The sequence below is a fragment of the Schistocerca piceifrons genome, chromosome 6 (assembly GCF_021461385.2).
Source record: "Schistocerca piceifrons isolate TAMUIC-IGC-003096 chromosome 6, iqSchPice1.1, whole genome shotgun sequence".
In the NCBI taxonomy this organism is placed as follows: Eukaryota; Metazoa; Arthropoda; class Insecta; order Orthoptera; family Acrididae; genus Schistocerca; species Schistocerca piceifrons.
This window is the reverse complement of record NC_060143.1, coordinates 335,456,534-335,482,321: the sequence shown is the minus strand read 5'-3', so window position 1 is coordinate 335,482,321 and position 25,788 is coordinate 335,456,534. Positions and strand designations below refer to the sequence as shown.

At 45.6% G+C, this 25,788-nt stretch overlaps 1 protein-coding gene across 1 annotated transcript in view; it reads right to left on the bottom strand.

Annotated features, from left to right (window-relative positions):
- The window catches only part of LOC124802643 (probable cytochrome P450 6a13), a 69,345-nt gene that overhangs the window by 8,821 nt on the left and 34,736 nt on the right, over nucleotides 1–25,788 (bottom strand). The window contains exon 8 of the mRNA XM_047263546.1: nucleotides 10,769–11,014. Within this exon, the coding sequence (XP_047119502.1) occupies nucleotides 10,769–11,014 (246 nt within the window). The remainder of the gene's footprint in view (nucleotides 1–10,768; nucleotides 11,015–25,788) is intronic.

Below are 25,788 nucleotides of genomic sequence, written 5' to 3'. Positions count from 1 at the left end.
CAAGAAATATACAGTGTCTCGTTTTGGTCATTATGTTTTCGTTTTTTACCTTTCGGTTCGAATTACTACATAATTAAATATAAAAGTCATCAAATATATGCTAATTAACACATTTCATTGTCATTTTTATGCAAAAATGGACGTCTCCTTATTTCTAACTACATATTGCATACAAAAATTCCGTTTCCAGTTCAAACAAAAATGGTTAATTAGCGATCTTTTACAAAATTTTATTAATCAAGATTGTATAATTAAAAAACTAAAAATTAATTTTTTCTATCCTTTTTTATTTTAGGCTTCAGGTAAATGCTTTGTTTAAAAACTTGAAACCAACTGGAATCGGATCCCCCCCCTCCCCCTCCTCATGCAGCAAGTAAGCAAGCACACTACCACAGATTCACACAGCTTACCAGCTTACTGAAAAAATCGGCTACCTTATTTTAGCATCTTAAACATGGTCGGAAAACTTAGCAGCTGATTTTCTAGGGCATTTTTGGGAATTGCATCGAACTGGTTTGGGGGAGATATACTCGTATTTGCGTTTTGAGCTTTATGTACCATAAATTTAAAAAAATACAAAACTCTGATTGATATGTGGTTCCTCTATTAGAGAAAATAGTCAATGTGGGCATCTGTGGAGGCACAATTTAATTCTAGTCCAGGAAGGTTGATCCATAAATTAATAAACTTTTCGGGTACATCTTATGGACAGGGTACAGTACGTAATGCCTTGAGTCTGTCTCAATGCACTGTTACGTGTTGCCATCTTCATACCATATGCCTATAAAATCATGCTCATCTCGCGAAAATTGGGTATGAGTCAGGGTCAAATTTAACCATGGTCAACTCCCTCGTTTACCTTTCCTTGAAGTCGATACACCGGAGGTTTGCACTGAACTTAAATGCGGTTAATTTTTAATTGAGGTTAGTGCACTCAGCTGTCAGGCTTGACTGGTTCATTAAATTACCTGGCACTATTTGCAGCAGCAGGTGAAATGTAGCAATGAAAAATCCCAAAACGTGGTAGCTCTATAGCTTTTATCGTTCTTTTTCGATATTTATTTGATTTTAGCCTTTCAGCTGAAGAAACTTATGAACTCTCATTTCTTCATCGAATTTACGTCTTTATGAAGGCTAGAAGACATCAGGGACTAATTTCCATGGTACTAGTTGAAGCTTAGAGGGTAACAACTCTAGAGAAAGCCAGAGATGGCAATACACCCAGAAAATAACTGAGTACCTAGAGAGTAAGTGCAACACTGAAGTGAAAAGGTTGATGCAGTATACTATCTCCCAAATTTTACTGGCAATTTTCCTCGGGAAAGCCCACAAAAAATTTATTGAAACAATAGCTAATAAATTTATCCACACAAGTCAGACAATAGAAAGCTATTAAATCAATCGGTGATCACCGCAGGCCAGGTATAAGAAGTTGTAACTCATTGTGGAGGCTTAGAATCTTGCATAGACCGTGTGCTGCATGTCTTACAGAAGATTAATAAAATAAAGAGCGAAAGCATTCCAGCTACCTCGTGGATCTGGCTTTTATTATTAGCTCCACAACATTCCAATGTATTATTATGTCATTTCACACAAAAACTCTATACATCTTCTAAGTAATTCCGCATTCACTATTCGAAATAATAGCTGCTAGAATTATTCTTCCATATACAGTCCTTTTATGATAACATAAACAGTCTCTTTTTCTACACCAAGCAATAAAAGCTAGTGCATGGAGTGCATAACACAACTGCATCACATTCACTTAGTGTCTTTGGTTTGTACAGTACAATACTTCGAGTGCCATGAACTGTAGACGTTTTCGTTTCTCATACTTAACTCCAATATTCCATTAATTCAAAAGTGTGAAGAATGAGAGGAATTTGTTGCAATTCATATCAAACAAGTCATAAAAAAGAAAAAAAAACGGTGCGAGCGTTGTTAACACAATATTACCGTGTTATAAGATGAGGTAACACATTTTTTGTCAGGTGTATTTTTTTCATGTTTTCTATATACAGGGTGTTCCAAAACGAATGGCCTGATTTCAAAACTCCGTATTTATTGATAGAAACATACTACAAACATGGGATGTGTGGTGTCACCGCCAGACACCACACTTGCTACGTGGTAGCTTAAATCGGCCGCGGTCCATTTAGTACATGTCAGACCCACGTGTCGCCACTGTGTGATCGCAGACCGAGCGCCACCACAAGGCAGGTCTCGAGATACGGACGAGCACTCGCCCCAGTTGTACAACGACTTTGCTAGCGACTACACTGCCGAAGCCTTTCTCTCATTTGCCGAGAGACAGTTAGAATAGCCTTCAGCTAAGTCCATGGCTACGACCTAGCAAGGCGCCATTAGCCTTACATAGTTTGATAGTTATCGTATGAAATGTCTCATCAAGAACGTTGTAAACCAACAAGGATAGATAAAAGTTAAGTATTCAAGGAGCTGCATACCTTTCTTATTAGCATTCAATACTTATCCTGTTCCAGACTTCACGCCAGTCGGCGTGTGTGTACGCGTGCCTTTCTTTCGGCTACCCGTCACTGTGGACTGGCTGCCTTGTCAGTCCACTACATTGGCGACGAGGGAAACGTGTTCTTTCTAATTGCTTACATTTACTTGTGTTATGGCTTCGCCAGATGTACTGTCCGAATTTTATCGCTTGCAGAATCAGCAGACGCAGGCGTTATTGGATGCCCTTGGACAGCTCGTCCAGGGTCAACGTGCACTGCAACACGATGCGGCAGCCGATGCTTCACCGCTACCGCAGCCACAACTCGCAGTTGCACCGCCTTTCAGGCCCTACGACCCTGACGTGGAATCCTGGACGGAATGGTCACGCCAGTTTGGATTTCATCTTGCCGCCTACAGAATTCAAGGTAACGAGCGGCAGCCTCACTTATTGTCTTGTGTCGGCGTGCAAACGTACCGTGTGATAGTGAAATTGTTTCCCCGACGCGACGTCGCGACTCTGTCCTACGAAGAAATTTTGTCGGCATTGGACGCCTATTTCAAAGACACAGTTAATGTAGTTGCAAAAAGGTATACTTTCTTTTGTACAAAACGTACGGCCGGTCAAACTAATAGGGAGTGGGTTGCAACTTTGCAAGGACTTACTAGGGACTGTGCATTTGAATGTGACTGTGGACTCCCTTATTCAGATACAATGGTACGTGATGCATTAGCACAGAACGTTTCTGATGTTCGCATACGGGAGCAAATTTTAAAACTAGTTAATCCCTCCCTTCAGCAAGTGATAGATATATTGGATAGACAGGACACGCTTGACTTTGCTCAAGAATCTTTTGAAACTTTGCCAGCCATGTGTAACATTAACCGGCCTGCTGGGCGCACTGCGCGGCCCGGTAACCTGCCCTCGCGCACTTCGACGCAGCTGCCGCCGCGCTCTAAACCAGGTGTGCCGCGCCAGCACACAAATGCAGTGAAATCATGCCCGCGGTGTGCTACTAGACATACGCGTGAACATTGCCCGTCACGCCAAGCTATTTGCTTTTTCTGTAATCGGAAAGGACATGTTCAAAGTGTTTGCCAGAAAAAGCTCAGATCAGACAATCACAATCATTCCAGGCCCTTTGCTTCGCGCCGGAATCGAACCAAGGACACTCAGGCTCGTGGACCTTCGCCCATGGACATTCATGTAGTTAATTCCGCTTCGTCCAGTGCCACTTTCTCTCACAGTGACTGTGTTCGTCCCACAAAAACTGTGCGTCAACGTCGCCGGAAATCACGTCAATTAGCAAGTGATGCTGTACCTGTATCAGTTCAAATTGCACGAGACAGTCGCTCTTGTCGTCAGCAGGACAATAAACTTTTTGTAGATTTGGACTTTAATGGCAAGGTCATCCCATTCCAGCTCGATACTGGAGCTGCAGTTTCATTGATCAATCACGACACGTACAAACAACTGGGCAACCCTCCGTTGCGTGCCGCAAATGTTAAGCTAACTACATATTCAGGACAGAAAATTCCTGTGATAGGACAGTGCACTCTTCTTGCAACATACAAGGGACAAACAAAACTTGTGTCATTTTCCGTTCTTCGTTCGTCTACTACAGTGAACTTGTTTGGTTTAGATTTATTTCAATTGTTTAACATGTCTATCGTAAATCAAGTCCTATCAGTGAATCAGACTGTGCCTTCAGACAGTGTTTCTCGTCTGTGTGAAGAATTTGCAGACATTTTTGCACCGGGCCTTGGTTGCGCTAAGAACTATGAAGCACACTTGGAACTGAAAGTCAACGCGCAACCGAAACTTTTCAGAGTGTGCAATGTTCCTCACGCATTGCGTGATGAGGTCGCAAGAACATTAAACGATTTAGAATCACAAGGTGTGAGTGAATGTGCGCAATGCCTCTTCCCTTTCAGCTCCGCTTCATCGCGTACGCCGTACAGGTGTTCCGTTCGTCTGGACGACGGAATGCGAACGCGCCTTTCGCCAGTTGAAATCGGCGTTGCTTTCTAATACTTGCCTTACGCCTTTCGATCCCCAGAAACCCCTTTTGTTGATGGTGGATGCATCGGATTTCGGGATCGGTGCTGTGTTTGCGCACAAAGTTGGCTCGCATGATCGCCCTATTGCTTTTGCGTCAAAATTGCTCTCGTCTGCGCAAAGAAATTATTCCCAGATAGAGAAAGAAGCTTTGGCTCTCGTGTTTGGTGTTACTAAGTTCCATGATTTCTTGTATGGCCGTCACTTTACCATCATCACAGACCACAAACCTTTGACGTCGCTTTTTCATCCGAACAAGCCTGTACCTCCACGTACAGCGCAGAAATTCATTCGCTGGTCTATTTTCCTCTCGCAGTACCGCTACGATATCTTGTATCGGTCCACTGCTAAGCACGGAAACGCCGATGCGTTGTCCCGTTTGCCTGTTGCTGAGGATAAAGCATTCGATTCTTCCGAACTTGCTTGCATGTTCATTGATTCGGAAACCGATGAAGTGGTCGAATCGTTTCCGATTGATTTTCGTCGTGTAGCTACAGCCACAGCTGCTGACCCTCTCCTTGCTACCGTTTTGCGTTTTGTTGCTACGCAATGGCCTTTGTCAAAGTCTCGGATCGAGGATCCGTTGGTTCGCCGATTTTTCGCTCACAAGGAGAGACTTTTTGTTCGACATGGTGTTTTGTTGTTGCGTTCTGATAATGATCAGTCCAGAGTCGTGGTCCCACGTTCGTTACAGTCCTCTGTCTTACGGCTTCTTCACCAAGGACATTGGGGTATAGTGCGAACGAAACAACTTGCTCGTCAGCACTGTACTTGGTTCGGAATCGATGCTGCGATTACGAATATGTGTTCTTCTTGCGTGGCGTGTGCCGAACAACAATCCGCACCGCCGCGGAAAGTCTTTGCATGGCCAAAAGCCACTTCCCCTTGGCAACGCTTGCACATTGATTTTGCTGGTCCGTTCTGGAATGCTCGATGGTTGGTTCTCGTAGATGCCTTCAGTAATTTTCCTTTTGTTGTCCGGATGTCTTCCACGACGTCATCTGCCGCCATCCAAGCGTTGTCTGCTATCTTTTGCATTGAAGGTCTTCCGCAGACTATTGTTTCCGACAATGGCCCACAATTCATGTCCGCAGAATTTCAGTCATTCTGCAAGGCCAATGGTATTCAACATCTGACATCCGCGCCGTTTTCGCCTCAGTCAAACGGTGCCGCTGAACGATTGGTCCGGACTTTCAAATCACAGATGTTGAAGTTGAAAGAGTCGCATTCTCGGGAGGACGCGTTGTTGCTCTTTTTGTCTTCGTATCGCTCTCAGCCCCGAGATGGTCGCTCGCCGGCTGAGTTGCTCCACGGTCGTCCTCATCGCACCTTGATGTCTTTGCTGCATCCGCCGCATCAGGTTCCTGTGCAGCGGCAGACTTCTGCTTTTGCTCCAGGCGACGTTGTATTCTATCGCAACTATCGAGGTTCACGGCGTTGGCTCGCAGGGCGCATTATTCGCTGCCTCGGCCGCGCGATGTATTTGGTTTTGGGGGCCTCTGGTGAGGTGCGTCGGCATCTCAATCAGCTGCGCCTCTGTCGTCGCACGGCTTCTGCCGCTCCCCGTCTGCTTTCAGCGACGGTGCCGTCCGGTCAGCGCCCTGGGGACCCATCTACTGGCTCGCCTCATCCCCAGGTGTTCCCGACGATGCCTTCCATTTTGCCCCATGGCGACGCGCCGCCGCAGCCTCCGCCGCCACCGCCGCCGCTGCCTGTCCTCCAGCCGGCGCCGCCCGCATTCGCCGCTTCGCTGCAGCCGCCAAGCGCCTCCCTGGGTCACGCGCCGCCGATCGCTTCCCGTGACCAGCTGTCCTCCGCCATGGAACTCTTGCCCGCTCCGGACCACATGACGTCATCGCGCGTCGGGTACCCCGACGCGATGGAGGTCGACCCTTCGGCCCCTCCTGTCTCTTTACGGGCGCATACACCGCATGTTGACGTGCACCCTGGACTAGGTTTTCAGGCGTTTCCTAGCTCCCCTCGGACCGAATGGCCGGGTGCGGGTGGCACAGCCTCGCCTGTTGTTAGGCTCCCCACCTCATCGCATACGTCAACATGGGGTCCTCCCCACGGCGGGCGGAAGCCTTATAACACGACCGTTCGCCGACTTGCGGGGGAGGAATGTGGTGTCACCGCCAGACACCACACTTGCTAGGTGGTAGCTTAAATAGGCCGCGGTCCATTTAGTACATGTCGGACCCGCGTGTCGCCACTGTGTGATCGCAGACCGAGCGCCACCGCAAGGCAGGTCTCGAGATACGGACGAGCACTCGCCCCAGTTGTACGACGACTTTGCTAGCGACTACACTGCCGAAGCCTTTCTCTCATTTGCCGAGAGACAGTTAGAATAGCCTTCAGCTAAGTCCATGGCTACGACCTAGCAAGGCGCCATTAGCCTTACATAGTTTGATAGTTATCGTATGAAATGTCTCATCAAGAACGTTGTAAACCAACAAGGATAGATAAAAGTTAAGTATTCGAGGAGCTGCATACTTTTCTTACTAGCATTCAATACTTATCCTGTTCCAGACTTCACGCCAGTCGGCGTGTGTGTACGCGTGCCTTTCTTTCGGCTACCCGTCACTGTGGACTGGCTGCCTTGTCAGTCCACTACAGGATGTATTGTAAAATACTCACAAAATCTTTGTTTTAGTTATGCTATTATACACTGAACCGCCAACGAAACTGGTATAGACAAGTGTATTCAAATACAAAGGTATGTAACCAGGCAGAATACGGCGCTGCTGTCGGCAACTCCTATATAAATCAACAACTGTCTGGCGGAGTTGTTACTTTGGTTGCTGCTGCTACAATGGCAGGTTATCAAGATTTAAGTGAGTTTCAACGTTGTGCTATAGTCGGTGCACGAACGATGGAACACAGCATCTCCGAGGTAGCGATGAAGTGGATATTTTCCCGCACGACCATTTCACGAGTGCACCGTGAATATCAGGAATCCAATAGAATATTAACTCTCCGACATCGCTGCGGCCGGGAAAAGATCCTTCAATAACGGGACGAAAGACGACTGAAGAGTCATTCAACGTGACAGAAGTGCAACCCTTCCGCAAATTGCTGCAGATTTCAGTGCTGAGCCATCAACAAATGTCAGCTTGGGAACCATTCAACGAAACATCATCGATATTGGCTTTCGGAGCCGAAGGGCAGCTAGTGTACCCTTAATGACTGCACGACACAAAGCTTTACATCTCGTCTGGGGCCGTCAACACCGACATTGGACTGTTGATCACTAGAAACATGTTGCCTGATCGGACGAGTCTCGTTTCGAATTGTATAGAATGGATGGACGTGTACTGGTATGGAGATAACCTCATGAATCCATGGACCCTGCATGTCAGCAGGGGACTGTTCAAGCTGGTGTACGGTCTGTATGGTGTGTGGCGTGTGCAGTTGGAGTGATATGGGACCCCTGATTGGTCTAGATACGACTCTGACAGGTGACACGTACGTAAGCATCCTGTCTGATCACCTGAATCCGTTCATGTCCATTGTGCATTCCGACGAAATTGGGCAATTCCAGCAAGACAATGAGACACCCCACACGTCCATAAATCCTACAGACTGGTTCCAAAAACACTCTTGTGTGTTTCAACACTTCCGCTGGCCACCACACTCCTCAGACACAAACATTATTGAGCGTATCTGGGATGTCTTGCAACGTGCTATTCAGAAGAGATCTCCCCCGGCCCCTCCCTTGTACTCTTATGGATTTATGGAGAGCCTTGGAGCATTCGTGGTGTCAGTTCCCTCCAGCAGTACTTCAGACATTAATCGAGTCCATGCCACGTCCTGTTCTGGCACTTCTGCATGCTCACCCTACACGATATTAGGCAGGTGTACAAGTTTCTTTGGCTCTTCAGTATAAATCATCTATGTGTCCAACAGTTTCAGCACGAACAACGTCTAGACGATAGCTAAATTCGCCATAAATTTTGCACATTGTATCTACTTTTTACAGAAGTTATGGTACCTGCACAAGAAACAATCGCAGGGGATAATTTCTGGCGATCTTGGAGGCCAAGAATGCAGGGCAGTGTTTCGGGGTCACATGCACCCTGTCCAGCATTGAGGCAGAGTTTCATTGAGAAGCTGAGGTACGTTGTTGTGCCAGTGTGGTGGAGCTCCACCCTGTTGGAAAATAAAGTCACTGGATTCCTCCTGAGGTAGTGGAAAAGCCCATTCTTTTACCCAAATCCTTTCCACCATGTCATCAGAAGTGTGAGGCCTACCTGGACCTTACTTTTGCACGAACATCCTGTCTCTTCAAATTGGCCATACCAATGACGAATGTTTTTTGGGTGCAGGCGGATCAGTGTCAAAATCCGATGAAAAGCACGCTGTACCGAAATCACTGGCTCACTCTTTGCAAACTGCAGCAGACAAAACGCCTTGTGTTGAACAGACGCCATCTTACTTCTGACTGACTGTAAGTTGAGATGACGCATTGACTGTCATCTAACGGAAAATTCGTGAAACTCTCGATCACGCCCGAAACAACACATATTTACTTGCCGGCACGTCTCAGGTTTCGTAATTATTACCGTCCAGTACAAGGTTATTCTTTTTGAACACGCTGTATTGGCTGAATGTTATCACAAGCAGTACAAACTGTATGTTATTGTTATTTCTGCGGTTTTTCTTGATTTTGTGGAAACTAGTATAATATGCGGAAGAGGCAGCTGAGCCGTGGTAAATATTGCTGTTTTGAAGAGCGCGCCGCAACGCGTAGTGTGAAGCAGTCGCCCTCCGTTTCTGGCGGTGACGCCGATGTGACAATCGCAGCTTTGGTGTCTCCCTCTGGTGGGAAAGGGGAAAGGTTGCCTTTTCACGTGCATTTAAGGGCGGCTATGAGCTGTAGTTAGTTGGTCAGCCGGGTCATTGTGGGGCAGTCAGTGTCTGTCTGTCGTCCGGAGTGCTAGGCCGCCAGCCTGTTCGAGTTTGTTCAGACAATGGTCATTGGCGGTTGGATCGATCGTTTGGTCGGTCGCGCACTGGGACACAAGATAACTTGTCCGTCTTGAGCGTCGGCGCATGTGAGGTTGCCACGTCTGTCCAGTGGCCTGCGCCGTATAGCGAGGGGTAGTGACTTCGCGGCCGACACGAGAGCAAGAGGAGTCAACCCACGACATCAGTCTCGCCGGGGCGAGCTGCGACGCCGTGAGACGGGAGATCGGCGCGCCTTCCTGCGTCCGTTGAAGCGGATGGCAGCGGTCGGTTCGGGAGAGCGTTTTGGGGGTGCTGCGCCAGGTCTTCGCCAGACATCGCAGTTTATTAGAAGTTAAGTGATTCGTGATATGTTATTTCATTTACTTGTTAAATTCTACTTGTTTTCTTGGTCAGTCTCTCGTCCACAGCTTGCTCGTCTGTCTCCCGTCCGCATTTGTTAAGCAGTTAGTGTCCGTCTGTCTGTCTGTCAGTCTGCCGTATGTTAATAGCTGCCTCTGTCATGTTTGTCGGATGCAGTGTTAATGAATTTATTCCTTGAAGTGTAAAGACCGAATTCCTGAAGTATGTTTTTATCTTACCTATCATCTTGAGAGGCGGTATATGTGTAATGTAGAGCATGTTTGTATATTTTATGTAAGACTGGATTTCATGGGTTTTTATATAATTGGTCATTTTAGCATATAATTTGTCACCGTTTCACCGTAAGAGTTTTCTTTTAGAAACAAGTTGCACTTTCGGTGGCAAGTAATTTTTTTTTTAATGTGAGTGTTTTGTACCATTTCCATTCCTTCTACAGGGTGCATAGTTTATGTGTTTGTGTGAGTTGCTAACATTTTTAGTTTAAAGTAATCTGGTGTGTTGCAGATTTGCACCAGTGTACTCTTTCAGAGGTTGTTGTGAGCGGTCGTGAATACGGCCGTGGTAAAAGGGAGCGGCAAGGTTCTCAGCCCGAAAGCTCATACTGTCAAAAATAAAATTGTTATTTCTGCCTCTGAATAAATTGTAACTTGATATTTAGAGGGTCCTGTCTGATTATAAATTTTAAATCTGTTTTTTTTTTTAAAGTTTTTAGGAATAAAATTTCCATTTGTTGAAAGAAGTTTGTTTTCATCAGTCACCCACTGGCAACTACTTCCATGCTCACATAGTGTGATTAAATGTGTTAATGTTCTTGATGAATCGCTAGTAAGTAAAGTAAATTCTTTAAGAAAAGATTTTGAAGATAAATTCAGGGTTCAGCAGCCCGCGGGTAGCAGCCGCAGCGGCGATCAGTCTTACCCAGACAGACGCGCGGTCCCTCGCCGAACGGCAGGTAGGCAAACCTGTGTCGGGCGGCGACGGCGGGTTCGGCGAAGCGGCGCGGGTCGAACAGCTCGGGGTCCGGGTAGAGGGCGGGGTCGCGGTGCAGCGCCAGGATGGGCACCACGACAGGGGTGTTCGCCTCCAGCGGCCGGCCGCCCAACGTGGCGCCGGCGGCGCTCAGCCGCGTCAGCGCGGGCACCGGCGGGTGCTTGCGCAGGCTCTCTGCGGCACAAACAGTCTGCTGCTGTGCGCCGCAACGTACTTTTCTCACATCACCCCATAGGTCAGCAATATTAGCTTCAAAAAATCAGGTTGCCTTCCAAAACTTAGAGGAAATCTAGAAACTGTTCTAATCACTTAGATAGGCCACTAAAAGTAAACTCTGTCTGAGCAGGTCCAACGGTACCGACCGGCCTCCGTGTCATCCTCACCCACTTCATGGGGATATGGAGGGGCATGTCATCTGTACACCACTCTCCCGGCTGCATGTCATTTTACGAAACCAGAGCCGCTACTTCTCCATCAAGTAGCTCCTCAGTTTGTCTCACAAGGGCTGAGTGCACCCCACTTGCTCAGTAGACCGTATGGTCACCCAGCCAAGTGCTAGCCCAGCCCCACACCGCTTAACTTTGGTGATCTGACAGGAACCGGTGTTACCACTGCAGCAAAGCCATTGGTTAGTTAGACCACTGATAGGAATAAACTCAGTTTGCCCTACTTTCTGAATGAACCTTCAACCTCGATGAAAAGAAAACCACCAAAATTTCAGACTTTTTTTTTACAGTCATCTGAAGCTAATCGCTTAATCGAAAAAGTCAGGGTTATCAGAACTGTAGAGCATTAAATTCTAAGTCGACTGAATATTGATTAAATTATCCATAGAACAGGCATTTTTCACACTTTGCGAAAAATATTCTTTTCCTCTCTATAAAACAAAAAACGTCTGAAAATTGACCAGTTTTACTCAAAATTTTATAGGAGAAAACGTGCAGGGCATCAAACTATGTTTCCAAAAGGTCAAAGAAAGTGACAAAAACGTATCTGGTAAGTAAAATTGCCATTATTCAATTATATGTAAATTTGCACAGAAACCCGGCATAATCCAGATTTTTACTTATCTGTGTGTCCACTCCTGCACCATGCAGCATCTGGTCATGCGCTCAATGTTTATGACATGTCCGAAAGAACAGATACCATCGGTGGCCATGCAGCTCTCTAGAATGAAATGATAATTAAATCAAGACCCTTAGCTGCTGACAGGCGTTGATATACATCAATGGGGACATTTGAAAATGTGTACCCTGACCAGGACTCAAACCCGGGATCTCCTGCTTACATGACAGACACGCTATCCATCTGAGCCACCGAGGGCACGGAGGATGGTGCGACTCCAGGGACTTATCCCTTGCATGCTCCCCTTGAGATTGTCTGCGCGAGTAATGACTGTAAATGGGCAGTGGCACTACGAATGTAGTGTGTGGACATTAAGTTGGGAATGTGGGTCGCACGGGGAGAGTGCGAGGGATAAGTCCCTGCAGTCGCACTATCCTCTGTACCCTCGGTGGCTCAGATGGATAGAGCATCTGCCACGGAGTTGGAGTCCCGGTTGGGGCTCACATTTTCAACTGTCCCCGTTAATGTATATCAACTCCTGTTGGCAGCTTAGGGTCTTGATTTAAATATCATTTCATATATCCTGATCTATGAGTCGTTCAATGATATAATTTTGTAGATACGTTCAGCGGCATATGTAGATGCTGAACGACATGATTCATACGGTGCTTTAACTCCAAGAACAGCAGAAAAGCAGTAAGAGATAAACAAATTTCCTTTCATCATTTTGTGGAGGTGGTCAGCGACAAAAAATTTTGAAAAAGTTTGAAATAATGTGTAAAGTTTATTGCAAGGCACTAAGTGCTCTCTTTCACAAATACCGGAAAAATAAAGTCTGGGAATTTACGCGTCACAGGCTACGCGTCTTTTTCACACCTATCCTCACCATTTTGATAGGTAGGTGGTTCTCACTCCCACAGCGAAAGTCGCCTGACATTGAGGTATTTGTGTACCAAGTTTGGCTAAAATGGCTCTGAGCACTATGGGACTCAACTGCTGTGGACAGAAGTCCCCTAGAACTTAGAACTACTTAAACCTAACTAACCTAAGGACATCACACACATCCATGCCCGAGGCAGGATTCGAACCTGCGACCGTAGCGGTCGTGCGGTTCCAGACTGTAGCGCCTTTAACCGCTCGGCCACTCCGGCCTGTACCAAGTTTGATGTATGAATTACATGGCTAGCGACCAGCATCAACTTATCACTTTCATACCAATAATGATGGAAGCTGAAGAAATGAATTAGGAAATGAATTAAAATTTGTGCCATTGCCAACATTTGGATCCAGGTCTCGTTGTTTACTAGGCAGGTATGTTAGCCACTACGCCAACACAGCACTCTAGCCAACGTAGTTGCATGGACTACCCTAGTTAGCTTTACTCTCTCTACATAAATTGTACATATTTTGCGTGTTAGCACTATACAAAGATCCGAGCTACACACGTAAGTCTTTAGTGTCCTCCATGGCTGCACCAACAGTACGTCCTTTTCTTGTGTTAACACCAGTCTTAATAAGCAAACACAACTGCTGAAGCACTCGTGAGCGTACCTTTTTTGTTTGACTGCTGAAGACTTTTGCATTTTAATCTATGCTGACTTTACATTTTTCTCCACACACAAAGCAAGAATGAATAAAGAGGTATTGATAAACGCAGAATAGGAAAGTACTTTAAAAGAAAAAATTGAAAACAGACGCAATAGTCTGATCGGACATTTGTTATATGACTTATGTTGGTGTAGTCCTCTAATAGAAGTGAAATGAAGATAAAAATGAGGATGGTCAAGAGCAGAATTCTTATGACATCGGGAGACACCTCCTACATCGGCAACTAGAGAGACTATTCCTGTGTTTTCCATTATACCACACCACTGAGCATAGGGTTAAGATGGAGAAGAAGGAGACAGGTTTATCACAAATTATGGAAGCAGTTGACTAATACATCTCACCTTTGAGAAAATATTTTGGAACTTCGCAGTCTTGCTGACTTCTCTTACGAGAGTAATTCCTCTTTTTAGCTGCATGATCTCAAGAACATACCTAGCAGATTACGGTGCATATTCTCCGGCAGTTTGACAACTATACAACTATACAACTATCAGCTGTTTGCACAACTACACTCCTGGAAATGGAAAAAAGAACACATTGACACCGGTGTGTCAGACCCACCATACTTGCTCCGGACACTGCGAGAGGGCTGTACAAGCAATGATCACACGCACGGCACAGCGGACACACCAGGAACCGCGGTGTTGGCCGTCGAATGGCGCTAGCTGCGCAGCATTTGTGCACCGCCGCCGTCAGTGTCAGCCAGTTTGCCGTGGCATACGGAGCTCCATCGCAGTCTTTAACACTGGTAGCATGCCGCGACAGCGTGGACGTGAACCGTATGTGCAGTTGACGGACTTTGAGCGAGGGCGTATAGTGGGCATGCGGGAGGCCGGGTGGACGTACCGCCGAATTGCTCTACACGTGGGGCGTGAGGTCTCCACAGTACATCGATGTTGTCGCCAGTGGTCGGCGGAAGGTGCACGTGCCCGTCGACCTGGGACCGGACCGCAGCGACGCACGGATGCACGCCAAGACCGTAGGATCCTACGCAGTGCCGTAGGGGACCGCACCGCCACTTCCCAGCAAATTAGGGACACTGTTGCTCCTGGGGTATCGGCGAGGACCATTCGCAACCGTCTCCATGAAGCTGGGCTACGGTCCCGCACACCGTTAGGCCGTCTTCCGCTCACGCCCCAACATCGTGCAGCCCGCTTCCAGTGGTGTCGCAACAGGCGTGAATGGAGGGACGAATGGAGACGTGTCGTCTTCAGCGATGAGAGTCGCTTCTGCTTTGGTGCCAATGATGGTCGTATGCGTGTTTGGCGCCGTGCAGGTGAGCGCCACAATCAGGACTGCATACGACCGAGGCACACAGGGCCAACACCCGGCATCATGGTGTGGGGAGCGATCTCCTACACTGGCCGTACACCACTGGTGATCGTCGAGGGGACACTGAATAGTGCACGGTACATCCAAACCGTCATCGAACCCATCGTTCTACCATTCCTAGACCGGCAAGGGAACTTGCTGTTCCAACAGGACAATGCACGTCCGCATGTATCCCGTGCCACCCAACGTGCTCTAGAAGGTGTAAGTCAACTACCCTGGCCAGCAAGATCTCCGGATCTGTCCCCCATTGAGCATGTTTGGGACTGGATGAAGCGTCGTCTCACGCGGTCTGCACGTCCAGCACGAACGCTGGTCCAACTGAGGCGCTAGGTGGAAATGGCATGGCAAGCCGTTCCACAGGACTACATCCAGCATCTCTACGATCGTCTCCATGGGAGAATAGCAGCCTGCATTGCTGCGAAAGGTGGATATACACTGTACTAGTGCCGACATTGTGCATGCTCTGTTGCCTGTGTCTATGTGCCTGTGGTTCTGTCAGTGTGATCATGTGATGTATCTGACCCCAGGAATGTGTCAATAAAGTTTCCCCTTCCTGGGACAATGAATTCACGGTGTTCTTATTTCAATTTCCAGGAGTGTATATTTCTGAAAGTTTTAATGGTCATCCAACCTCAAGTTGACTTGCCAGACAATGAGTCACGATTCGACCCTGCTGATTACAGCCCAGTAGCAATTCGATTGCACTCATATAAGTTTCTAGATCCGACCACTCGGTTACAGATATACAACATTAATAGTCCATTATTTAATTCCACATGGCTTCTTACAACATCCAGTTTAAGCGAGGAATTTTGAGATAATAGTTCAAAGTCACAACTGACGATCAGCTACAGACCTTGCCCAGGAAATCCTGCCTTCTTTCCCTGCTCGGTGTTTGTAGATACGTAAAATAAGCTGCATGGTGGGCATTTCAGACTAGACGAGACTATCCGTAGTTTTAAAATTTAAATTACAGACGGATCCCACGCACCAGGGTAAAGGAGATGAACTAACAAACGCAATCGAAGAGAGACTCTATGTCAGAAAGACAGCCACCGCCATACTAATTCTGTGATTTTTAACTGAAAAGCTGAATACATCCGACCTGCTGTGCCCAAAGCGTTCAACAACTGTTTAGACGTCAATACTGGTAATTTCGCGAACTACAAGTGACCTACTGCTGTACATTGTCGTTATCTAAACAAAGTTTTTTCAGTATTCAAGACGCATCGTTTCCAATATTCTTTAATGAAAACACACTTACCGTCAACCAATCTCCTACCTTCGGGTTCCTGTCACCGCGTCCTTGTTGAATACCGCTCTATCACAAGGCAACAGACGAAACCAAATCCTGGTCTAGTTCACGGAAAGCATCCTTCTCTCTTCACCGTACCAGCCGCCAGACATAACATAGCCTCTTCTTCTCGAAGATGTTTTCCACATACATCTTTCTTCACATTTTGTACTCATACTTTTTGTGTCCACCAAGTTTTAAAAGTTCTTCCGTAATAGTAAGATTCAATGGTTTTGAAGTTCGTGTGCATTCAGAGTTTATACCTCACATCTTCAGATTTTTTTATAAAGAATGATTGCTTATCCACTATGATGTTCTTGTCTTCTTTGTTTCGGCCATATTGTACTGTGTTGAATCACAACTAGACGAATGCTGTCACATGCTTTCCAATATATGTACCGATTATGATGAACATTTGTTTATAATTCTCCTTCTTGCTTTGTTTATCTTTACCCCATATCTGCGGTAAGCATCCTTCCAATCCAAATAATACTTTATTTTTTTCATCTTCCTGTTACTCGTCTCAAATCTGCCAATTCACTCGTATGACGGTTTTGAACATGGCTGTTACTCAGCAACTGCATACTAGTTTCAACATAGGATTATATAGCTATCCGGTTGCACGTAACTGGTAGGTACATTGCCCTAGCTTCGACACCTACTGGGCATTGCTGCTCTTCTGACCATTGGTTTTTGGCAATGTAATTTTACGGTTTAGCAAAATTTCGTTATGATGAAGACACTCGTGGTAGGTGTCGAAACCTAGGTCAATGTACCTACCAGTTACGTGTACTCGGTTGGTTGTATAATCCTATGTTGTTACTCGTAGGACTGAAAAGTTTTCCCTCTCATTCTCACCGCTGTTGCGAATCCTTCTTCATTTCTTTCAACTTTCTTCGGTTTGCCAGCTGTATATCAGTAGTAATCAACTTCTATCCTGCCACAGAGCCTTTTTAACAACAGACAGTGTCGTCTGAGTTTAAGACTTTATAATTTTCATTTGATTTTTGTAAATATTGTAAATCGCCGGTGTACGTCACCATTGTCTTCACAAATCTGAAAATCGCATTCGATTTATGTAATGTTTAGAGATCCCTTGGAAATAACTTGTTTCAGATCTTAATTAGTGTTGTCAGTGCTTACAAGGGAACCTCCCCCATTGCACTCCCCTCACATTTAGTGGTAAAATGGCCCAGTGGATATCCCGTCAAAAACTGAACACAGATCAAGCGTGAAAACAGACAGAAGGTGTACCGAACTGTGAAAAAAGGAGCAAAATAGAAACAGTGAACGGTCCAAGTTCAATATGTGGAACATCGAGCAAACTGCAAGAACCACTGCGTCGTGCTCATAGCGTTGGACCGCAAAGAGAGAGATCCGTTTTCAAATATTACACAAGATTATGAACTCGCCGTCCGGTCATTGACGTATCTGTTCTCCTCCTGTAGTCTTGGCAATCATCATACTATACATTGGTTCTAGAATATGAGTCATTTGTAAGAATATATTACCGTCGTAAGAAAATGTGATGAATAATGAAAGCAGGCGAGGTGCAGCACAGACCTCTCACAGAAATGAAAACAACAAATAAATGCGTCTGAACTATGTTGCAAAGAAAGAACTCAAGGACCAAAACTTCCAAACCGGAACGCAAGGTACCTGGGTCGAACAAATAGGTACGTACGTCTGGAGATCCCGTCCTTATACCTCGCTGTTGCAAAAGGACGTTACGCCACGACACGGACTCAAAATCTGAATGCAGTGAACAGACATGTCAATGACCGGACGGACTGTTCATAGTTTTGTGTAAAAAAAACGGGGGTACGAGAGAGATTTGAATACGGACGTCCCACTTGGATTCCAGCACCGTGTCAACATAATCACAGCGCAATGGCTATTCACATTCGCTTTATGTAGCACATCTTGAGCTTGGATCGTTTACTGTTTCTATTTTGCTTCTTTCTCCACGGTTCAGTACACCTTCTTCCAGTTTTCATGCTCTAACTCCTTTCATTTTTGACGGGCTATCCACTAGGCCATCTTACCACTAAATCTGAGAGGGGTGCGACATCAATGGGGACATTTGAAAATGTGTACCCTGACCAGGACTCAAACCCGGGATCTCCTGCTTACATGACAGACACGCTATCCATCTGAGCCACCGAGGGCACGGAGGATGGTGCGACTCCAGGGACTTATCCCTTGCATGCTCCCCTTGAGATTGTCTGCGCGAGTAAGGACTGTAAATGGGCAGTGGCACTACGAATGTAGTGTGTGGACATTAAGTTGGGAATGTGGGTCGCACGGAGAGAGTGCGAGGGATAAGTCCCTGCAGTCGCACTATCCTCTGTACCCTCGGTGGCTCAGATGGATAGAGCATCTGCCACGGGGTTGGAGTCCCGGTTGGGGCTCACATTTTCAATTGTCCCCGTTAATGTATATCAACTCCTGTTGGCAGCTTAGGGTCTTGATTTAAATATCATTTCATATATCCTGATCTATGAGTCGTTCAATGATATAATTTTGTAGATACGTTCAGCGGCATATGTAGATGCTGAACGACATGATTCATACGGTGCTTTAACTCCAAGAACAGCAGAAAAGCAGTAAGAGATAAACAAATTTCCTTTCATCATTTTGTGGAGGTGGTCAGCGAACAAACACAACGATCAACAACGAACAAAATGGAGAAAACAAACAAAAAAGTGGTCAGCGCGACAGACTGTCAATCGTAAGGGCCCGGGTTCGATTCGCGGCGGAGTCGGAGATTTTCTCCCCTCATGGACTGGGTGTTGTGTTGTCCTAGTCATCATCTTTTCATCCCCATCGACGCGCAAGTCGCTGAAGTGGCGTCAAATCGAATGACTTGCACCAGGCGGGCGGTCTACCCGACGGGAGGCCCTCGTCACACGACATTATTATTATTTCCTTTCTTGAGTATTCCTGTGGCCTGTTCAACTTTCTAGTCTTTAGGTACGGATATTTTGCCGAACGAGCAGTTGTTATGATTACTAAGTATGCAACTATTACATCAGTTTACTCTGAAAGGAGCATAATTGGCATATAGTCTTGCCTTTATTAAGTGATTTGAATTGTTTCGCTGCACCGAGGTTATCTACTTCTAAGTTGCTCATATAGGCAGTTCTTCTTGATTCGAATTCTGGAACTTCTTCTTTGCCTTCTTTGATGAAGGTATTTCGGAAAACAGTATTTAATAACTCCACTTTAGTGATAGTGTCACTGGTAACTTTACCATTGCTATCGCACAGCGAAGATATTGATTGTGTTTTTCCACTGGTGTACTCTAAATACGAAAAAGAATGTTTGGATTTTCTGATGGATTTAGAGACAGAGTTTCGTTGTAAAAACTATAACAAGCACGTCGCGTTGAAGCCTGAGTTAAATTTAGAGATTTTGTAAAATTTCGCCATCCTTGAGGATTTTTCGTTCTTTTAAATTTGGCACACTTTTTTCGTTGCTTCTGCAACAGATTTCTAGCCTGCGTTGAGTACCATGGATGATCAGCTCCGTCTGTTATTAATTCATTTGGTATGAGTCTCTCCATTCTTTGAATTCAAGTCAAGTCTGGTCTATACTCACATACTTCTGAAGTAATGGAGGCTGTATTTTAGGAAGGCGTCGAGCGAATTTTTATCTGCTTTTTTAGGAGATTTGTTATGCATTTATTTTTGGTGGGTTTGAATGTCTCGCAACGAAACCTATTAGTGATTAATCCCTGTACCCATCATGATGCTCCCTATTTGCTTAAGATTATTTGTCGCTAAGAAAGCAAGCATGGTTTCTCTAACATTCACAGCTCGAGTAGCTCCAGAGCTAAATACCCAAAATAATTTCCAGAGAAAGCATTTAGCACATTTTCGGACAATGTTTTTACGCATTTTTACGCATACCACAGGATTTGAACATGTATTTTCGCCAAGGTATCGAGTGTAGTTTGAAGTCACCACAGACAACACTGGTGCCCAATATTAAAGCAATAAACGGAAATTTTTCAAGGTTGTGTTTACTTCACCACAAAACAGTACAAACAGGTGATAGTAAAGGAGAAACAAAGTAAAGAATACAGAACGTAAAATAAGTGCAACATGTAAAATGGTAGCCAAAAATGTTCTTAGTTTTTCTCCAACTTAACGGATTTGCACACACATTCAGACAACTGGTTAATGTGCTCAGTATGGGGTGTGACCATCTCTGCCAGCAATACAGACATGACAACGACAGGGTATGCTGTGAATGATGTCATCAATCTCATGTTGAGGCAGTAACGTCCATTCTTCCAGCAGAGCTGCTAGCACGTTTTGGAGAGTGGTTTCTTGAAGCTGACGTGATCTAACCCGTCTCAAATGGTTCAAATGGCTCTGAGTACTATGGGACTTAACTTCTGAGGTCATCAGTTCCCTAGAACGTAGAACTACTTAAACCTAACTAACCTAAGGACATTACACACATCCATGCCCGAGGCAGGATTCGAACCTGCAACCGTAGCGGTCGCTCGGTTCCAGACTGTAGCTCCTAGAACTGCTCGGCCACCCCGGCCGGCTTAACCCGTCTTCCTAGTGCATCCAAGACATGCTCCATGGCATTCAAATCGGGAGAGCGAGCAGGCTACGCCATGCATACAGTATTTTCCAAGAAAATATCAACCAGGCATGCTCTATGAGGTCGAGCACTATCGTCCATCATTACGGAGCCTGGACCCTCAGCACGTCGCAACAACCGCACATGAGGTCCCAACATCTTTTCACAATACCTGACAGCAGTTAAACCTTGCCGATTCACCCGTACAATTTCGTGGAGACATGTTGAGTGGTCAACATAACCCCGGTAAAGACCGTTAGATATCCTCCTCGATATTGGTCTCTTTCCACAACGTTTGGGTGCAGAGATCGCATTCCACGTTCCCTATAGATGTGAATGCGTCGAGAATCACTCTCCAGACGTAACCGGGACTCATCTGCGAAAAGCACACTGGCCCACTGTTCGACTGTCCAGGTGGCATGTTGACGACTCCATTTTAGACGTTCCCATATGTGAAGAGGGACTCATCTGTGAAAAGCACCCGGGCCCACAGTTCGACTGTCCAGGTGGGATGTTGACAACTCCATTTTAGACGTTCCCATATGTGAAGAGGGACTTATCTGTGAAAATCACATGGGCCCACGGTTCGACTGTCCAGGTGGCATGTTGACAACTCCATTTTAGACGTTCCCATATGTGAAGAGGGACTTATCTGTGAAAAGCACATGGGCTCACGGTTCTACTGTCCAGGTGGCATGTTGATGACTCCATTTTAGACGTTCCCATATGTGAAGAGGGACTTATCTGTGAAAAGCACATGGGCCCACGGTTCGACTGTCCAGGTGGCATGTTGATGACTCCATTTTAGACGTTCCCATATGTGAAGAGGGACTCACCTCTGAAAACACATGGGCCCACTGTTCGACTGCCCAGGTGGCATGTTGATGACTCCATTTTAGACGTTCCCATATGTGAAGAGGCACTCATCTGTGAAAAGCACATGGGCCCACTGTTCAACTGTCCAGGTGGCATGTTGACGACTCCATTTTAGACGTTCTCATATATGAAGAGACATCAGAGGTGCTCATACAGCAGGTCACCTACAATGAATTCCACTCTGCCACAGCCTTCTGTGCACCGTTTGCTTCGATACAACACGTCCAGTGGATGCGGCGAGTTCAGCTGCCAGTTGCTATGCAGTATTAAGGCGGTACCCCGGGTCTTTGAAGCCACATAACGGCCTTCTCTTTCTAATGCCACACATGGTCGGACGGCCGGTGTCGCCTAGCGGTTCTAGGCGCTTCAGTCTGGAACCGCGCGACCGCTACGGTCGCAGGTTCGAATCCTGCCTCGGGAGAGTTTGCTACTGTCCTGCTTCCATTCTTCCTACGTCCTCCACCACAGAGAGTCTGGTAGGCGTCTTCCCTGTGCCATATTGCACCATACTGCTGTGTACATAGCAATTGTGAATGTGAGTCTACCCGGAAACGATTCCCCGTTTGGCAGGTGCCCTGACGTCGTCATCGGCGTGGTTTTCCGTTACCCGGAATGCCATCTTCCGTGCAGAACACGGTCGTGCGGATATTTGTTGATAGTTTGTATAATTATATCGTGAATTAGTCACAGGACGAGGAAACAGCTGATTGTTGCTTTAATTTTGGACACCAGTGTATAGCTATATGAGTGGGGTATATAACTGCAATGAGACTCAAGTCTTCTTTGCACTGTTCAGCAACTGTGTCATTTAAGCCAGAGATCGATAAAAGGAACCAGTTATTAATTTATGCGGAATTTCAAGTACAACCTCTACCCATTGTAACTCAGAGGAAGTATCTACTTCAGTATTTCACCACAAGATAAACTACTTCTAACAGTAACAAATATTTTACCACAAACTGTATTTAATCTATCCTTTCTGAACACTGTTAGGTATTTGTAAAAGTTTCAGCTAAACTTGTCTCCGGCCTTAGTCTGCTTCCAATACTTATAACGGTTTGAGCTTCATTGCTTTCTATTAGCGCATGGAGCTCTAGCTCTTTCCCAACACAGTAACGATATTTTACAGCTATAATACCTAAGGTTCCTAGGTTTTGCATTGTCCTGTGTTTGACCTGCACCCATTGAGATAGAAGCCGTTTTTGTTCTATACCCAGACCGTCTAACCTAAAAAGCAACCCAGTCCACTCCATACAGTGCCTGTTACCTGTATAGCTGCCTCCTCTGTGTGGTGGGTCCCTGACCTATTAAGCAGAACCCGATACAATACCCTACAATACACCTCAAGTCGCAGAATAGCCTGTGCCTCTGATTCAGACTGTCCACTCAGCTCTGTACCAAACGTCTATCAAACGTTTGGCCCACAAGCAACACTGGCAGTCTTCGGCACTTCAGACAGTTGCTAGAAACCAGAGAGAATCTCTTCCAGTCCATAGCGACGCGCAGCATTAGTACCAAAGTGAGCCACCATCAGCAGTCGGTTACACTCTGTCACTTCGTGGCATCCGAAAATACTCATTTCCCATCGAGGATGACGCACCAATCCCCTGTCGGTATGCACACACTGTGCACAATGGGCTTCTTTCCCTCCTTGACAGCCATGCACCTAAGGGGCCCCACTACACCCCTAAAATTGGGTCTCTCAACTATAGTAATTCAACTCCCTATGAATATCCAGGTCTTGCAGCGTGAGAGGCTTCCTTGAAACGCTACAAACAACTGAATGCTGGTCATAATCTTTATTAGCCACAGATAGCGCCTGAAACCTGTTTGTCAGACAAACTTGGGAAGCCTTTCTGTCAGCCATCTGAAAAGTCTTTCACTGCCTGCCACAACTGGAGACAATCTCCCTCTCGAGCACATGTGTGTGTGTGTGTTGGGTGGGAGGGGGGCTAATGCTGGACTGTAATGAGAGAATAAAATAAACAAAAAAAATGGCTCTGAGCACTATGGGACTTAACTTCTGAGGTCATCAGTCCCCTAGAACTTAGAACTACTTCAACCTAACTAACCTAAGGACATCACACACATCCATGCCTGAGGCAGGATTCGAACCTGCGACCGTAGCGGTCGCGTGGTTCCAGACTGTAGCGCCTAGAACCGTTGGGTCACTCCGGCCGGCAATAAAATAAACCCTTTGAAATAACGATAGAATCCCCTACTGTCTGGCTCAACCTTACAGTACTTTAAAAATGGACACAAACAGTCTCGGCTGCAAAACCATTTGTTTCCATGGTAACCGGTTTCGATCAGTTTTTGACAACCCTTAGTCCCTCATACTGAAATATGAATATAGAATCGATTTAGAGGGTTGTCTGATAATAGTAGTAACATATAAAATACAGTATATACAACGAATATTAAAAGAAGAAATTGTACCCATGATGGTAGGCGGTGGCGGTGAATGGAGCGGGTATTGTTAACTCCACAAATGTCACCTGGCAAGGAGAGCAACGCAGTTGTTGGTTAAATACACGATGCTCTGCCCATTGCACACCAAATTACATCAACGACAGCCATTCAGGTACAGATCACGTAAAACAGTTATTACAATAAGGTATATACAGAATAGTTACACGAAAGCGAATAACAAATGAACAAATACGCGCATTTCATTATATAAAGTAATTGCTACAAACAGCATTTCATCAGTGTGAGAACACCCGTCGGCCGGAGTGGCCGTGCGGTTCTAGGCGCTACAGTCTGGAGCCGATCGACCGCTACGGTCGCAGGTTCGAATCCTGCCTCGGGCATGGATGTGTGTGATGTCCTTAAGTTAGTTAGGTTTAATTAGTTCTAAATTCTAGGCGACTGATGACCTTAGAAGTTAAGTCGCATAGTGCTCAGAGCCATTTTTTGAGAACACCGATAACCATCTGTGGGCATTTGTCGCAAACTTGTAGATTGTATGCCAGCAAGGACAGTGGTTAAAAAATGGTTCAAATGGCTCTGAGCACTATGAGACTTAACTTCTAAGGTCATCACTCCCCTAGAACTTAGAACTACTTAAACCTAACTAACCTAAGGACATCACACACATCCATGCCCAAGGCAGGATTCGAACCTGCGACCGTAGCGGTCGCGCGGTTCCATATTGTAGCGCCTAGAACCGCTCGGTCACCTCGGCCGGCGACAGTGGTTAAGCAACACCAATGGTTGCCATGGAGACGGCATTGTCGTATCGATATGCGCTATCCAGATGAAGACCATTTTAGAGCTGCAACAGCTACTGGATGTTAAATACATACTGGCATGCATGTCGACATGTAGAAATGCATGCCAGATACTGCAGATTGCTGCTAGATGGTAGTGCCAGTCAAAATATTGTTTGAGTGACGCCGTTATTCGCAATGGAAATGGCGTGGAGGTATCGATGTGCACTTTTCAACAGAACACGATTTCAAAGTTGCGATAGCGACTATCTGTTACAAAACACTGGTAAGCAAGTAAAATGACTGTCGTCATATGTGTCAGATCCCCCAGATGAGATCGCCCAAGTAACCAACAAGATAAAAAGTAAAGTAGTATACATAATATCTAAAGCATGTAAAAATAAGTTATATCAAAAGAACTACGGCAAAAAAATCTCATTGACTCATCGAGGTAGTCAAAACCACAAAACAATGAGCATAAGAAGTTGAAGTATCAAGAAACTGTGAACATATTTGTTTACAGTCATAAATATTCCACAAAATTCCATAATATAGGCGTACATACTGTCAGACGTACGGAAATATAGATTACATCACTATCATTTAATACGTCATAGACAACTCTAAGTAGTCATAAACCTAAAATGAACGCACAAGCAGTCAGAAAGTATAAACGATACTGGGAATATAGTTAATTACAGTCACATATGTCCATTAAATAGCAATAAGTGTCAAGTTACAATTATTATTTGGAGAAATAAAAGGGGAATTAAAACGAACGGAAGTAAAATAGCGTTCTTTAGCTAGCCTAGAGCAAAATCGTCATATTACATCAAAGGAGGTACTGCACGGTGATTGTTATACAACTGACTGGGCCTTTTAAGGTAGTCATGAATAAAAAATAAAAAACATAAGCAGCCAGTAGTTTAAAATAAAGTAAGCAAAGTTTTATACAGTCAAGA